The sequence below is a fragment of the Herpailurus yagouaroundi genome, unplaced genomic scaffold, assembly GCF_014898765.1.
Source record: "Herpailurus yagouaroundi ecotype Mexico unplaced genomic scaffold, PumYag 182, whole genome shotgun sequence".
NCBI lineage: Eukaryota > Metazoa > Chordata > Mammalia > Carnivora > Felidae > Herpailurus > Herpailurus yagouaroundi.
In genome coordinates, this window is record NW_024412413.1 from 4,831,038 (window position 1) to 4,845,142 (window position 14,105).

General features: G+C 65.1%; 1 protein-coding gene across 1 annotated transcript in view; it reads right to left on the minus strand.

The window, feature by feature from the left end:
• Positions 1–4: 4 nt before the first annotated feature.
• PRR5 (proline rich 5) overlaps positions 5–14,105 on the minus strand; it is a gene marked incomplete at its 3' end in the record, with an annotated part of 23,708 nt that continues 9,607 nt past the window's right edge. Inside the window, exons 3-8 of the mRNA XM_040491816.1 lie at positions 10,536–10,584; positions 9,039–9,096; positions 4,999–5,090; positions 4,411–4,551; positions 1,082–1,217; positions 5–531 (exon numbers count right to left, since the gene is read on the minus strand). Coding sequence (XP_040347750.1) covers positions 5–531; positions 1,082–1,217; positions 4,411–4,551; positions 4,999–5,090; positions 9,039–9,096; positions 10,536–10,584 — 1,003 coding nt within the window. The remainder of the gene's footprint in view (positions 532–1,081; positions 1,218–4,410; positions 4,552–4,998; positions 5,091–9,038; positions 9,097–10,535; positions 10,585–14,105) is intronic.

Genomic DNA, 14,105 nt, shown 5'->3' on the forward strand with positions numbered 1-14,105 from the left:
GGGGGGGGGGGTGACAAGCCCACGTGGGTGGGCCATAGGTCAGGAAGTGGTGAAATGCCAGGACAGAGGCAGGATGACAAAAGGCCTTTCCACGTGAGGTCGTGGCTGAGGTTTTATTCCGAGTGTGGTGGGCGCCCCGGGCGGGGGGCAGGAGAGGACAGCGGGGGTGGGAAGGGGGAGGTGGGCAGAGCTCAGGCTCCCACTCGGGGCCCTGCAGTTCCGCGGAGTGAACCCTAGGTGGCAGCACTGCGCACGGCGAGCGGCTCAGCGGCCTTTCCGGGGCGGGAGCCGGAGGCTCCTTCCTAGCGGGGCAGGGTCCAAGTTCTCCTCCCTGTGGCCCTCGGGCCTCTGCCCCCTCCGTCCAGGACGCTCTACGTGCACCTCTTCCCAGGCCTGGCTCCTCCTGGTCCTTCAGCTCAGCCGTCACCCTCCAGTCTGGCCTGGGCTTTCCACCCACAGGCCTCTCATCACTTGGGTATGGGTCACCTTGGGGACTCCTCTGGGGACTGTTTAGTGGTTGGTCTGCCTTCCCTGGTGGCGAGAGCCCATGTGGGTGGGGCTTGGTCTCTGCCTATCCCTCAAGGCCAAGAACAGGGGCCGGCCCATAGGAGCCACTCTGTTTACAGAGCTGAATGAACCAGCGGGCCCTCTGTTAAAGGGTTAGCAGCCTCACTCCCCCCTTCCCCCTCCCCTGCGATTCTGCAAACAAGGTAGGTTTCTCGGGTTCCCGGCCTTTGCACATGCCGCGGCCTCTGCCGGCCAGTCTCGACTTTCAGGACTGAGCGCAGATGTGACCCCACTGGGAACACGGAGGCCCCTGTGGGGCTCTCAGGGGGGTCGGCGCATCACCGTACACGGTGTCTGCCTGCCGGGCCCCCCTCAGTTCTTGAAGGAGGGACCCCAGGCCCTAGTGGGTCCGGGGCCCGGCACATAGCGGGGCTCGTGCTCTCATGACCGAAAAGCAAATGCCCAGTGGGGTGTGGTTCTGGCCGTCTGTTCACTGGGAGGCCTGGACCCTGGGCAGAGGTGCACGGGGCCAGGGATCGCCCAGCTTCCCGCCCCAGGCCCAGTCAAGCCCTACCCAGCATGCAGGAGTGTGTGAAGGGGCCCTCGCTGGAGTGGAGGCCGTAGGTGCCCAGGTAGGGCGACACCACCTTCTGGATCAGCGTCTCCAGACACAGGTAGTCCTTGGTCACACCCCGGGACTCGTGCACCCCCTGCAAGAGAGGGAGGGAGGGAGGGAGGGAGGCAGGTGGTCACTAGATGGCCCGTTCCTTGCCTCCGTGGCCCAGCCAGCCTCCGCTCAAAGGTCACCACGAACGGCCCGTCCCTCCTCGCCATTCCCACGGGGTCTCTGCCCCCATCGCAGGGCACACAGTGATCTCCCCCTCCCCAGCCCTTTCTCTCGAGTTGGGGCCGCCGAGTCCCTCTCCTGCTTCAACACCCCGGAGCCTGCCCTCTGCGCACAGCAGCCGGTGTGGTCCGAAAGCATGTGACGTCCCGTGGAAAAGGGCCCGGTGGCTAAGCCAGGCTGAGCACTCCGAGCTCTGCCCTTTGGGATAGAGTCTCCTCCCTCTGGGAGCCCTCGGGGAGACAGTAGCTGACCTCCCCCAGCGAGGGCAGCCCATGCCCTGGGGCCCCCTGCCCTCGACCCATAGAGCGCTACGGGCAGAGCGGGTCGAGCCAGCCCTGCCCCTCATCTGCCGGCCCGGCCAGGTCCCGTCCACCTCCTCCCTGAGCCCCCTTGTCCAGAGCTCTGAAGGGATCTCTACCCCCTCTGGTTCCATTAGGGCCAAAACCTGAGGAAGGCGGCCGCCCCCAGGACAGCCTTGGTCTTGCTGATGCGGGGAGTCGGGCGGGGGGGGGGGGCAAGCTCTGTGCCCCCAGCAGCCGAGGCAGAGGGCTGGCACATGGGAGGCCATTAGTGAGTGCTCGCCGAATGAATGTCTGAATCCACGGGAGCAGACGCCTCTCTTCTAGGGGGTTGCCAGTTGCTCACAGGACAAGATACACTTGGACACAACGTGTCAAAAGACAGCCAGAGAGTCCAGCAACACGCTGCCCCTGAGAAACCCACACACGCATTAAAAGTAAGGGGCTGAAAGAGCCCTGCACGCCGACGCCAGTCACAGGAAAGCCGGAGCAGCTAAGATGATTCCAGACAGGGTGGACTTCAGACCAAGGAAAAGTCCGTAGGGCTCAAGAAGGTCGCTATGCCACGATGAAGCGGTCAAGTCTCTGGGACGACGGAACCACCTCTAATGTGCCTGCGCCCGACGAGCGCGTCAGATGGTGTGAGGCGAAACTCGCGGGAGTTAGTCCGCTCCCTCGGTGGGGGAACCCCGTGCTCGCGCAGGGACAGACCGGCCCCGGGAGAAGCTCGGGAAGGACACATCGAACTCAACACTACAGCCGATCGACTGGCCCTAACCGCCATCCTTCACCCAACGAAGGCAGAACACACGTGTTCCCCTCCAGCCCATGCGTAACATCTGCCAAGCCAGACCACATTCTGGGCCGTAAAATACACCTTCACAAATTTAAAAGGGTTAAAAAAAAAAAAAAAATCATACAATACCTGCTCTCGGACCACAGCGAGACTGAACCAGGAGTCAAGAACAGAAAGATAACTGGGGGAGATCCCCAAATACGTGGAGACTGAGAAACTCCCTCACTTCTAAATGACACGTGGATCAAAGAAGAAAGCCTCACAAACATCTTAAAACGATTGGCAACAAATGAAAACGAAAACAGATCCACATTTACCGGATGCGCTGAGAGCTGTGCTTTGAGGGCGAGCGTAGCCTCGAACGGATATCTATTAGAAAAGACAAAGCCCGAAAGTCAGCCATCTAAGCGGAGACCAGAAAAAGAAAAGCAAAGGAAGCCAAGGAAGCAGAAGAAGAGACACAGTACGAGCAGACCTCAATGAGACCGAAACAGGGAACCGGCAGAGAAAAAGGCAAAAGCGGGCTCTTTGAAAAGGTCCGTAATGTCGTTAAGCCTCCTGCCAGGCCAACCAGTAAAGAGAAGACACAGATTCCTAACATCAAGAATGAGAGAGGAGCCATCACTACAGACACCAAAGGTCTGGGGGGCGGGATTCCATGGGCACCCCATAAGCCATCTAGATGGGCACGAGGGACCCCACATTCCCCAGAACTGCCTCTGGCCCCAGCAACGGTGGGGGGCGGGGAGGGGAAGGGACTGACTGCCGGTGAAGCAAAGGGCACACAGTAGGCCCTCAGCACAGGCTAACCAGCATTTGTGTCTTCAGATCTATCTGGGACGAGTTCACTGGGGCTGTGAGACGAGGTCGCTCAAAGCGCAGGCCAGGAGGAGAGTGGGGGAACGGGGCTAAGCCCAGGAAGCTGCGTCAGGCACACGGGCCACCAGGGGGCAGCACCGCCCCAGCCTGGCCACCCACCTGGGTGCCGGGATCCAGGTGGGACCTCCGTCGTGGCCCCAAATCCCAGCCCGGCCCCCGAGGGCTCCCAGAAGCACCACAGAGGGCTTTACATCTGATTTCTCCCCCTCATCCTGGAACCTGCCCTGCAGGCAGGCGGTTCCACTGTGTCACCCAGGTGAAGAAAGAGGCTGAGACACCCTGCTTCCACCGGCCAAGGTCTAACCTAAAACCCTTCAAAAGCCCGGCGGCGGGCCCGTCCCATATCCTGCTCGGCCGCCAGGACGACCACCAGCTCTCACCTGCCGCTGGGACCCTTCAAACCCCGACACTCATCCGCCCTTCCCTTGCCCTGGAATCCGCACGGGCTGGGCTGCCCGGGACCCCGGGACCAACCTCGCAGACCCTGATCAAGGGTGCCCGCGTGCACGGTGGGGGTGGGGGGCGAGGAGGAAGAACAGGACCTCGGAGCCTGTCAGACGTGGGTGAGGCCAGGCCTTCTTGGCTCTGGGCAAGCGAGGATGGGGTGGTTGACAGCTGCCTGCCTCCGTCCTGTCACTCTGGAGGGTGAGCCGGCAAACTGTGGGGTGCCGTGCCTGTCACGGGGTTTGGGGCGCAGCGGTTTGCAAAAGTCCCTGTCTGCGGTAAAGGCTGTCGGTGGCCCGCCGGATCCTCTGCTGTCTCGGCCAGGCCACTCGCCCCCAGCTGCTGGCCCCCTCCCAAAGCTGCCCTCTCGGGGAAAAGCCGCGTGCCCCGGAAACGTCTGGAACCGTCGCGGGGCGGGAGGGGCGTGAAGGCGCAGCTGTGGGCCCGTGCCCGCTCCCGGGCTCCGCTTCTCTTGAACTACCCCCTTCCTCCCACACCTTCTGGGCCCCTCCCGCTTCCCTCTCCCCTGTTGACAGGTCACGTGCTCTGGGCCTGGGGAGCCTGGCCTTGCCCCCACCCCCCTCCCCGGACGCCCCCGACGCAGGAGCGAACGGTGGCCTCCCGGGGGCCCCGCCCACCTGCAGCACCAGCAGCATCTGCACGATGGCGGGAGGCACGCGGGCGTGGGTGCGGGCCAGCGCCCCCTCCAGCTTCACGCTAAGGGTGATGGTGTTCCGGAAGTGCAGCAGGGCCAGCTGGCGCACGGACGGCTCCTTGCCCTGCAGACACAGAACGGTGCGCCCCGCCCGGCGGCCGTCACGGGAGACCCCCGCCTCCCTCCGCGTCCACACATCTGGGGCCAGACCCGGGGCCGTGGCCCCGCCGGCCCTCGGGCCCCTTCCACCCCGTCCTCCTCCCTGGATGACCCTCGTCCTGAAGACAGGGCCCCGTCAGCTTCCTCAGGCAAGGGGAGGGTCGCCGTCACTGGCCGAGCCCCGACTGTGTGCTGGGCACAGCCTACTCCGTGCTGCTCAGGGCCTTACGGGGCCCGGACGGGGGCGGGGACCGGCCTTCTTTCCAGACTGTGGGTGGGAGACAGGCTCTGGGAGGTCCAGGCACCTGCCCATCACCCCATCACCGGGCCGGGGGGCCTACAGCGAGGCCAGCACGGGCCGCGCCCCTCCCCCCCGGGCCCTGGGGGTCCCACAGCCGCAGGGGCCACTCGCCTGCACCGGGTAGAAGATGGCCTGCAGTGTAGGCAGCACGTCACTGAAGAAAAAGTCCCACGTCTCCGCCAGCGAGTCCAACAGTTTCTGTCCTGGGGGCACAGGGAGCTGTCACTGCGCTTACCCTGAAAGGGCCCTGTCAGACCCCGCAGCCCCCCCGGGTGGGAGTCCTCCCCCGTCCCCAGGAGCAGAGGGCCCGGCTCCGGCCCCCCCCCACCCCCCGCCCCCAGGTTGACAGCACAGAGCACTCAGCAGCTCCATGGCCCGGAGTCCACCGTTCAGCCTCCCCAGTAATAAAACGGGACAGTGAAAGGGCCACCTCCCAGGGCTGCAGGGATGAGATGGGCTGAAACGGGGCCCGGGGCAGAGAAAGTGCTGGTTAGTGCTGCCTGTTGCTTCCTGGTCCCTTGTCACACCCCAGGCCCACACAGGACTCCCCCGCCCCCGCCACAGGAGCCGCAGCGCACATCCCAGTCCCGTCCGGTTCCCACAGTGACCCTCAAGCAGGTGGGGGATCCATCCACCCATGCAGGTGTTTCCAGAGCCCGCGCTGGGCATCCAGGGGAGCCTCAAAGGTCCCCAGACTCATCACAGGACACGGAAGCAGGACCCTGAACGGCAGCTATGAGCACAGTCATCTGTCCATTGCAGGGGTGACCTCAACGGGCAAAGAGTCGGAGTCTCCAAGAGATTCAGGCCGTGGGTCCCTGCCACCCCGGGCTGCCTGAGGTGGGATCCGGGGAGCCAGGGAGACCACATCCAAGAGCAGGAACATGCCCCAGGCAGGAGAGGAAGTGGAGAGAACCAGGCAGGGAGGGCTTCCTGGAGGAGGTGCCATCCAAGCTGATTTAGGAGGATGGTGTTTGGCCAGGCTGACTGACATCCTCGGGGTGGAAAGGAGGCATGTGGCCAAGCTCTGGGCACTTCCGCCAGCCCCGGGGAAGGAGCATCCATCCTCAGGGAGGACAGCCCCTGAGGCTGAAGACAGAGGTGTCCCCAAGCCGGCTCTGGGCTCCCCCAGCAAGTGCAAAGCGCTGAGCCCTCAGCCCCCCTGCCTGGACTGGACGGAAGGGGAGAATGAACGGCTGCGGGGTCTCAGACAAGCAGGCCCCGGGATGTGTCACCAAAGCCTCTGCCTGGTGGGACCCCCCCCAACCCCCTGGGAGCCAGACTGGAGACCGGCTGTGGAGAAACGGGGTGTGGGGGTGTCTCTGGGCGGGAGGGCTAAGCGCCACATGCTGGCTGGTTTTCCAGACCGCACTGCTCACGTGGGGCTGTCTGGACGCTTCCACGGCAGCCAGGGGGCTGGACAGGGGCCTCTGCCGCTCCCCCTTACTTTCTCTGGTTTCTGGGCCCCACCCCTCCCCCGCCCATAAAGCCCCCAAATCTGCGTAGGGCTCTGGGAGGGGGCAGCCCCAGGAAAGCCCACCCAGCTGAGGTGGCGTGGCCTCTGTGCACGGCCAATCGGCCGGCTCCTGACCCTCCCTGGGGGCCCACACCTAGCTCTGCGGAGCCCTGCCCTCCAGAGGTCCCTTCAGGTCCCCGCCGTTGGGGGCAAGAACAAAGACGGCTCAGTTCCCTGGGCCGGCCGTGGGGTGGCTCTGGGCACCGGCCAGGCCGGCGTCCGCGGGCCATCCTCCAGCCCACGGGGCGGAAGTGCTGTGGAAGGCAGATGTCGTAAAACACAGACTCCGGGCCCCACGAGGGCACGAGGGGCCGGGAAGCACGGCCTCGCCCACTGGCCACGTTCTCCGCTGGGATCTAGGGGTGCCGGGGGAGGGGGGCGGTGACGGGGTGGTCAGTGGGCAGAGTCAGGCGGCACGGCGCTGGGGCCCTGCTCGGCTTTGCTGCGGGACCCCACCGGGACCCTCCGTAGGGCGGGCGTCACGGGTGTCCTCATACACACGGGGCCTGGAGCCTGCAGGACACCCTGCGCCCCTCCGGGGAGGTCTCACGTGCCTGCCCGCTGAGGGGACTGTCCTGGCTGCAGCGAAGACCACCGAGCCACGGCCTCAGAAATGGCCCAGGAGAGGGACTCCCCCTCCAGGCTGTCCCTCCGGGCTTCCTGCTTCTCTCTCCGCTTGGGAGCTGACGTCCAAGGCCTCGCTGGAGGCCGGAGGGAGTGCGGGGGGGTAGGCAGCAAGGTCCTGGGGCCACCCCGTGTGAGACCACCCATCCTCCTCCAGCAGAGGCACAGGTGAAGACATGGCTGGCCACAGGGAGGGGTCTCAAGGAAGAGCTCCCCTGGGACCCACGTGGGGGCAGGGGGCGGGGTGGAGTGGGTTCCAGAGGCTGACCCTCAGGGTGCGGCACCAGCTGCTGTCCCCACGGTACGTACTGAAGGGGCCAAACGTCCTCCCGAACGGACCACGTTTTGAGACCTGACTCCAGGGCCACCACCTCCGTGCAGCCCTCCCTGATTGCCAAGATGGAACGGACTCTTCCTTCCCCACAGCTTCCCTTCACCCTGACAGTCCTCACACTGAATTGCCACCTTCCGGTCCGTGTCTGCGTCCCCAGCTGGGCTGGATGGGAACTGGAGGCCAGGCCCTGCGGCCCCCAGACTGGGGCTCCATGCCTGCCCCCGAGGCCTGGGGAGGCTGGCTGGGGCCGGCACTCCCCCGCTGGGTGGCCTGGCGGACACGGCCGCTCCAGGCACGACTCCACTAAGCCGCACAAAGCTTCTCTTCTCTGAGGATCCCAGCTTCCCTGGTCCGGAGCTGGTGGGAGGCACAGCGCGCTGGAATGTGCCGAGTAAGGAGACGGGCGTGGGAGGGCGTCTGCGCCCGGCGCCGGACCCCCACTGCCCTGCCCGGCTGGCTTCCTTTGCTGCCTCCTCCAGGAAGCCAGCCTAAACCTCTGGCGGTCTCTGTCTCCGCCTCCCCTCGACTGCTTCTGGTGGCCCTTCTCGGGCTCCTGCCCCGAAGCTTCCGCCCGATAGAAGCAGGGGGTACGGGAAGACTGGGGGACGAGCGGCTCTGAGTCCAGCCGGCACCCACCAGGCCGCTGGCCTCGGCGTCCTGCTCTGCGAAATGGGCTAGCACCCCTTCTTTCCAGGATCAGAGTGGGAACCGAGGCAGCAGCGTGGGCCCAGGAAGCAGGCCCGGGTGCCTCGGTTTCCCTCTTTGTGCAGCGGCTGCAGTAATGACGGCTCTTTCGCGGGGTCGTCGGGAGACCCAACGGATCGGTAGCCGGAAGACACTCAGGACAGTCCGGCACAGAGGAAGCACGTGCCCGGTGCCTGGTGCACGGAACGTGCTCAGAAACGTTCGTGGGGCTTGAACTCGGTGCAGGGCCTGGAACGAAACCGGCCTTGGAAAAGGAGGCGTGGTTTGGCCGGGTCCATCTTTCCCCAGGCCAATTCTCTCCTGCAAGGGGGCCGAGCGTCGTGGCTGCCCCGAGGCCGAGGCCGGCTGGAGCTCGTGGGGGCCGGGGCCGGGCTGGCCTGGGCTCGAACCTGCCCCCACCCTTTGCTCCCAGCGCGGCTGCAGACGGAGCCCCTGTCCTCACTGGGCTGCCACTAGCCGTGAAGGGGACAAGGACCCGAAGGTCTCACGGGTGGGTGTGAACTTTAAAAGAGAAAACTCGTCTGGAAGGCCCAGGGCCAAGCTGAGGCCCCCCCAAGCCCCACAGGGCAGCTGTGCCCAGCCAGGAAGCAGCCCCCTGCCAGCCTCCCCCTTCAGGAGCATCAGGGCCAACCTCTGCCCTAAGCTAGTTCCCTGGTCCTCAAACTGGGGCTCCTCCGGGCTGCTGGGACGGGGTTCGCTGGCGGCAGAAGGCCCCGGGGGCAGCGAGGGGAGGCAGGGCCTTTCCCCCGATGGCTCTCAGCCCCCCCGGGCTCTCGCAGGTCGTGGGAAGGCACACGCTCTCCCCAGGAAGGTCCCCTCCTGGGGTCAGAGGTGGTCTTCCCGCCTCTCCTGCCCTCCCACCCAGAGCCCTGGGGGCACAGAAAAGGCCGGCGACGTCACGCTGCCCAGCGGCCACACCAGCCGGGAGGGTGGCCGGGCGCCCGGTCCCCGCCACGGGGCCGCCAGACTCACCCTCATAGAAGCGGATCTTGTCCCGCAGGATCACCATGCCTTTCGTCAGCAGCTGGTTCTGAAAGCCACACAGAGATGCTGTCACTGCTTTGGGGGGGGGGGGGGCGGGGGCCGGCAGGCAAGGCCCCCGGGAGTCCCCCAGCCACAGCTGAGGCCCAAGGGTGAACGTCAGCTCACCACCCGCCCCTGGAGGGCAGTGACAACTGTCGGGGCTGGTCAGACGGGAGGTGGCCGCGGGGACCCCTCAGAGACAAGCCGAGTCGGGCGGGTGGCTGCCTTCACATCCCACGGCGAAGGAAGACCTTTCGGGCAAGAGGGGCCCCGTGCCGGACGTCCTGGCGCGTGAAGCGCCATCAGCGACCTGAGGCCCAAAGTGCGCGGTGCACGCGGTCACGCTGCCCCCGGGGTCTTGGCCGAGAACGACACCGTGTGGCCTCAGCACCACCAACAGCCAGGAGGTGGAAACAGCCCAGTGCCACCGACGGACGGGAGGACAAACAAAACGGGGTGTCTCCGCGCAGTGGAATGTTATTTGGCCGGAAAAAGAAGCGGGGCGCTAATGGACGCAACACAGATGCCCCTCGCTAAGGCCGTGCTCGCGGGAGCAGCAGGCTCGAAAGGCCACTGACACGAACTCTCCAGAATAGGAACATTCTGGCACAGAGAGCAGACGGCTGCTGCCAGGGGCTGCGGGGAGCAGGGAACGGAGGATGTTTAGAAACGTGGGGCCCCTGGGGCGCCTGGGGGCTCGGTCAGTTAAGCGTCCGACTCTTGGCCTCGGCTCAGGTCACGATCTCGCGGTTCGCGAGTTTGAGCCCCACGTCGGGAGCTTTGCGCGGATGGGATGAGCCTGCGTGGGATGCTGCGTCTCCCTCTCTCCACACAAATAAATAAGCGTTAAGAAATTATTTTTAAATGTGGGGCTTCCGCTGGGGAGGCTCTGGAACCAGAGGGGAGGACAAGGAGCCCCCCCCCCCCCGGCCCGAACCGCACGCTTTAAACGGGGGCGCTGCACGGGAATCACGCCGCGGCAAAGCTGTTAAATGAGAAGAGCAACCCTGAACCCACGGGAAGGGGGGGCCCTCTGCCGGCCCCTCCTGGCTGGGTGACCTGGACAGGCGGTTCTATGTGTTCGTGACTCTGCAGGCCTGTTGGCCAGATGAGGTGTCACGGATGTCAACTGAGGCACAGCCGGGGACACAGAGGCCTCGCGTTGCTGACGCCACACGGCGACCCAAATGCGGACGCCTGGGCGCCCCCAAGGCCGGTGTTCCAGGAGGCGCACAACCCGTAACGACCCCGAATGCGGATACTTTACCTGCCCGTCGCCGTTAACCTTCACGACAATCCACGCTGCACAGACGGGGAAACCGAGTCAAGGGGCGGCAGAGCCCCGGAAAGCCCGTGCTCCACACGCCCACCGAGAGGAGGTGACCCCGGCCCTACTGGCCACCGCGGAAAGCACCCCCGGCCCCCTGGAGGGCACAGACCACCCACCTGCAGATACTCCGTGAAGAAGGACCCCAGCTCCGTCTTCAGCAGCTGCCTGCGGGCAGGAGGGGACACGACAGTGAGCGGCAGCAGGACTCAGAGGCCACGCGGCAGGGACAAGGGGGCCGGCTGGGCAGCGGGAGGCCCCAGCCCTGCGGGGGCTCGGTGGGCCTCAGGCCTCCGCGGCGTTCAGCTGTGGCTCTTTACACACCCGCCGCCACCTGCCACGCCTCCCCGGAGGGCGAGCACCTCTCACGTTCTCGGGGAGACCCCCCCCCCGGCCGTGCTGGGCCTCCACCACTCGGCTCACCCCTTCTTCCACCTGCCCGGCCCCGGAGCTCGCCGCCCCGCACCCTCTGGACTCTCTCCTCCCGCTGTAGGTGCGGAGTATGGTTCCCTTTTACAAGTGAGGCAAAGGAGGCTCAGAGAGGTCAAGGGACTTGTCCGCGGCCACACAGGACACACCGACTTAGGATCCAAACCTCGTCCTTTGTACATACGTTGACAATTCACTGTGCCGCTCTGGGGGCAGAGAGAACGGCGGGCGTCCCGTTCCACACCACGCACAGCCTGGAACATGTCAACCGTAGGCCCAACGCTCAACCTCACCTCTCCTCTCGGCCTTGTAGCTGTGTGTGCACATGTGCGGGCACGCCTGGGGGGCACTGAACTCGCCTCCCTCCCCCCCACTAAGTAGGTGCTCTGGTCCTCAAAGGCCTTTTAGGGGTGGCTACATTCTACCTTCCCAGTGGAACTGAAAGCGGGACCCCGGCTCAGGGCTGGCTGCCCCCCAGTGGGGGTGGGGCCCGGGAGCTAAGTGACGCACAGAGGACAGGTGGCTTGTGGGAGGTAGCTAGCACCCCAGCGGCTGACCGGCTGTCCTCCCTGGTGCCTGGGGCTCGGGCGGGATCCAGAGGAGCAGAGATGGGGCCGGGGACACAGGGAGGGACACGTTTCCTGACAGCTCCCGGGAGCCACAGCCAGGCCAGGCACAGACCTAAGCTCTCAACAGCCTGAGAGGTGGGGCTGGCGTCCCTGGACGGGATGGACGAGGAACCTGCCTTTCAGAGCAAAGGCAGCCCCAGGGCCCTGTCCCACGCCCCCGGCGGGCAGCTTCTCTTAGTACGGGACCCACACTACGTCACAGCCCGACGCCGTCCCCGCGTAGCTGTGAAGTTAGCAGCGGAGGCGCTCAGCAGGCTGAGCTCTGCCGGGACAGCGAGGGGACGGGGTGCTGACCCGTGTGAAGCCAGGTGACCCTCTGCCGCCAGCCCCCAGCCCCAGCCCCAGCCCCTCCACCTCCTCCCAGCTGTCTGGGTTTCCAAGGACCAGATGTGACCTCAGCTCCTGGTGTGAACCCCCCCACGTCCAGCCTCGGTGTCTGTCTCAAGGTCACCACACGCAAGACACGAGGGGCAGGGCCAGGGAGCAAAGGGTGAGGAGGGAGGGACTTGTTTTGGGCCCAGGGCTGAGTCTTCTCAGATAGCCCCTCCCCCGACTGAGCTCCAGGACCCTCCTCTGGGGCCTGGGACACGCCAGAAGGTAGAGCAGGAGGGCCCAGGCTGTCAAGTGAGGGCACGGCTCACCCTTGATGTATACAGCAGGTGCTCAGTGAAGCCCTCCTCGCCCTCTCCCTGGCCCATCGCTGGTGGAAGTGTGTATGAACATGAATGAATGAATGAATGAATGAATGAACGAACGAATGGTCTCCTTCAGGGCGGAGCAGACCCTCTGCCCCGCTGCTGACCCGCTACATGAGCCCAAGGGTACGTCCGGCCAAGCGTCCCCCAATTTGTGCCCACCGCCTCTCCCAGTTGCTGACGAAGGGAACCATGGCCATTCCACAGATGCGGAAACGGAAACTGAGGCCCGGGGGAGGGCAAGTGGTGAGGTCCCGTGGGGCCTGCTGGTTAGGCTGCTCCTGTACCCACAGGGGAGCCTCCGGGCGGATTCTGCACCCTGGGACACCACTTGGGGAAGGCGCCGCAGGGGGACCAGCCTGGGTGTCGTCTGAGGGGCCGCGGCCACGGCCACCCTGTCCAGACAGGTCTGCTGGCTCCTGGGAGCCGCAGGGCCAGTGGGACCTCTTGCAGGAGCTGGGGCTGGGCCAGATGATCTGCATGTCTGCCGGGAGCCTGGGAGGGAGGGCCTCTCGGGACCAGAGCAGGTGGCCGAGCTCCCTCCCACAAGCGCCCACAGGCTCCCGCACGGCCCTCAGGACTCCACGAGCCCCCTGGCCCCAGGCACACCAGTAGCTGTTCTGTCGAATGTTGGGGGAGAGGCCGCCCCAGACAGTCACCCTGGCAGGAGCTGCAGGGTCAGGGCAGGCACAAGGAATGCAGAATGTACAGCGGCCTGGGTTGCTGGGCCTGGGACAAGAGGCCTTGCACAGCTGAGCACAACCAGGGCAACCAGGGGCCTGACTGTGTAAGAAGGGGGGCTGCGGGGCGCCGGGGTGGCGCAGTCGGTTAAGCGTCCGACTCCTGATTTCAGCTCAGGCCACGATCTCGCGGTTCGTGGGTTCGAGCCCCGCGTCGGGCTCTGTGCTGACGGCTCAGAGCCTGGAGCCTGCTTCGGGTTCTGTGTCTCCCTCTCTCTGACCCTCCCCCGCTCACGCTCTGTCTCTCTCTGTCTCAAAAATAAAAACATTGGGGCGCCTGGGTGGCGCAGTCGGTTAAGCGTCCGACTTCAGCCAGGTCACGATCTCGCGGTCCGGGAGTTCGAGCCCCGCGTCGGGCTCTGGGCTGGTGGCTCGGAGCCTGGAGCCTGTTTCCGATTCTGTGTCTCCCTCTCTCTCTGCCCCTCCCCCGTTCATGCTCTGTCTCTCTCTGTCCCAAAAATAAATCAACGTTGAAAAAAAAAAAATAATAAATAAATAAATAAATACGACCCCAATCTCACTCCCGGCCACGAGAACCAAGGTGGACGTTCAGGTGACGGTACGATCAATGGTTCCCGTCACAGGGCTCTCTCGTGAGATCAAAGCTAATGACCGTCGACGGATATCACGCATAATTAAATTCACTCGACTTAATGTGGCCACAGGATGGAGAAAAGGAAGAGATGGGGGGCGGGGCGGGCAGGGGGGCAGGCCCGAGGGACCCACAGGCCCTGGGGTCAGGGACCTGAGTCTCCGCTCCACTGACCAGCCCCGTGAGCACGAGCAACCTGCGATCTCTGTGCCTCAGTTTCCTCATCTGGAAAACGCAGACGAGAAGGTGCCCACCCCTCAGGGCTGCCTCAGTAAGGGTTCTGGGGCTGGAGAGGGGAGCCTAGGGCCCCGGGGGGCTTGTCTGTTCCCCCCACCTCCCTCGAGAGGCCGCCTGCTCTGGGACGGCCCCCAAGGGCTGGGCTCAGGGACGCACGCTCTGGAGGTACAGTCCCTGTGGGGAGGCGGAGGCAACAGAGAGCCAGATAATCGTGACCACTGTCTAGGCCACTGGGGGGGCAAGGACGTGCCGGGGGGCCTCGCTGGCTGGCTTGTTCCTGGATTTAGAAATATCTCCCCTTGCTTTGTTGTTTAGACATCCAGCAGATTCCTCAGGCTTCCTACGAACTCCTGTTTCCTTAAGCGGG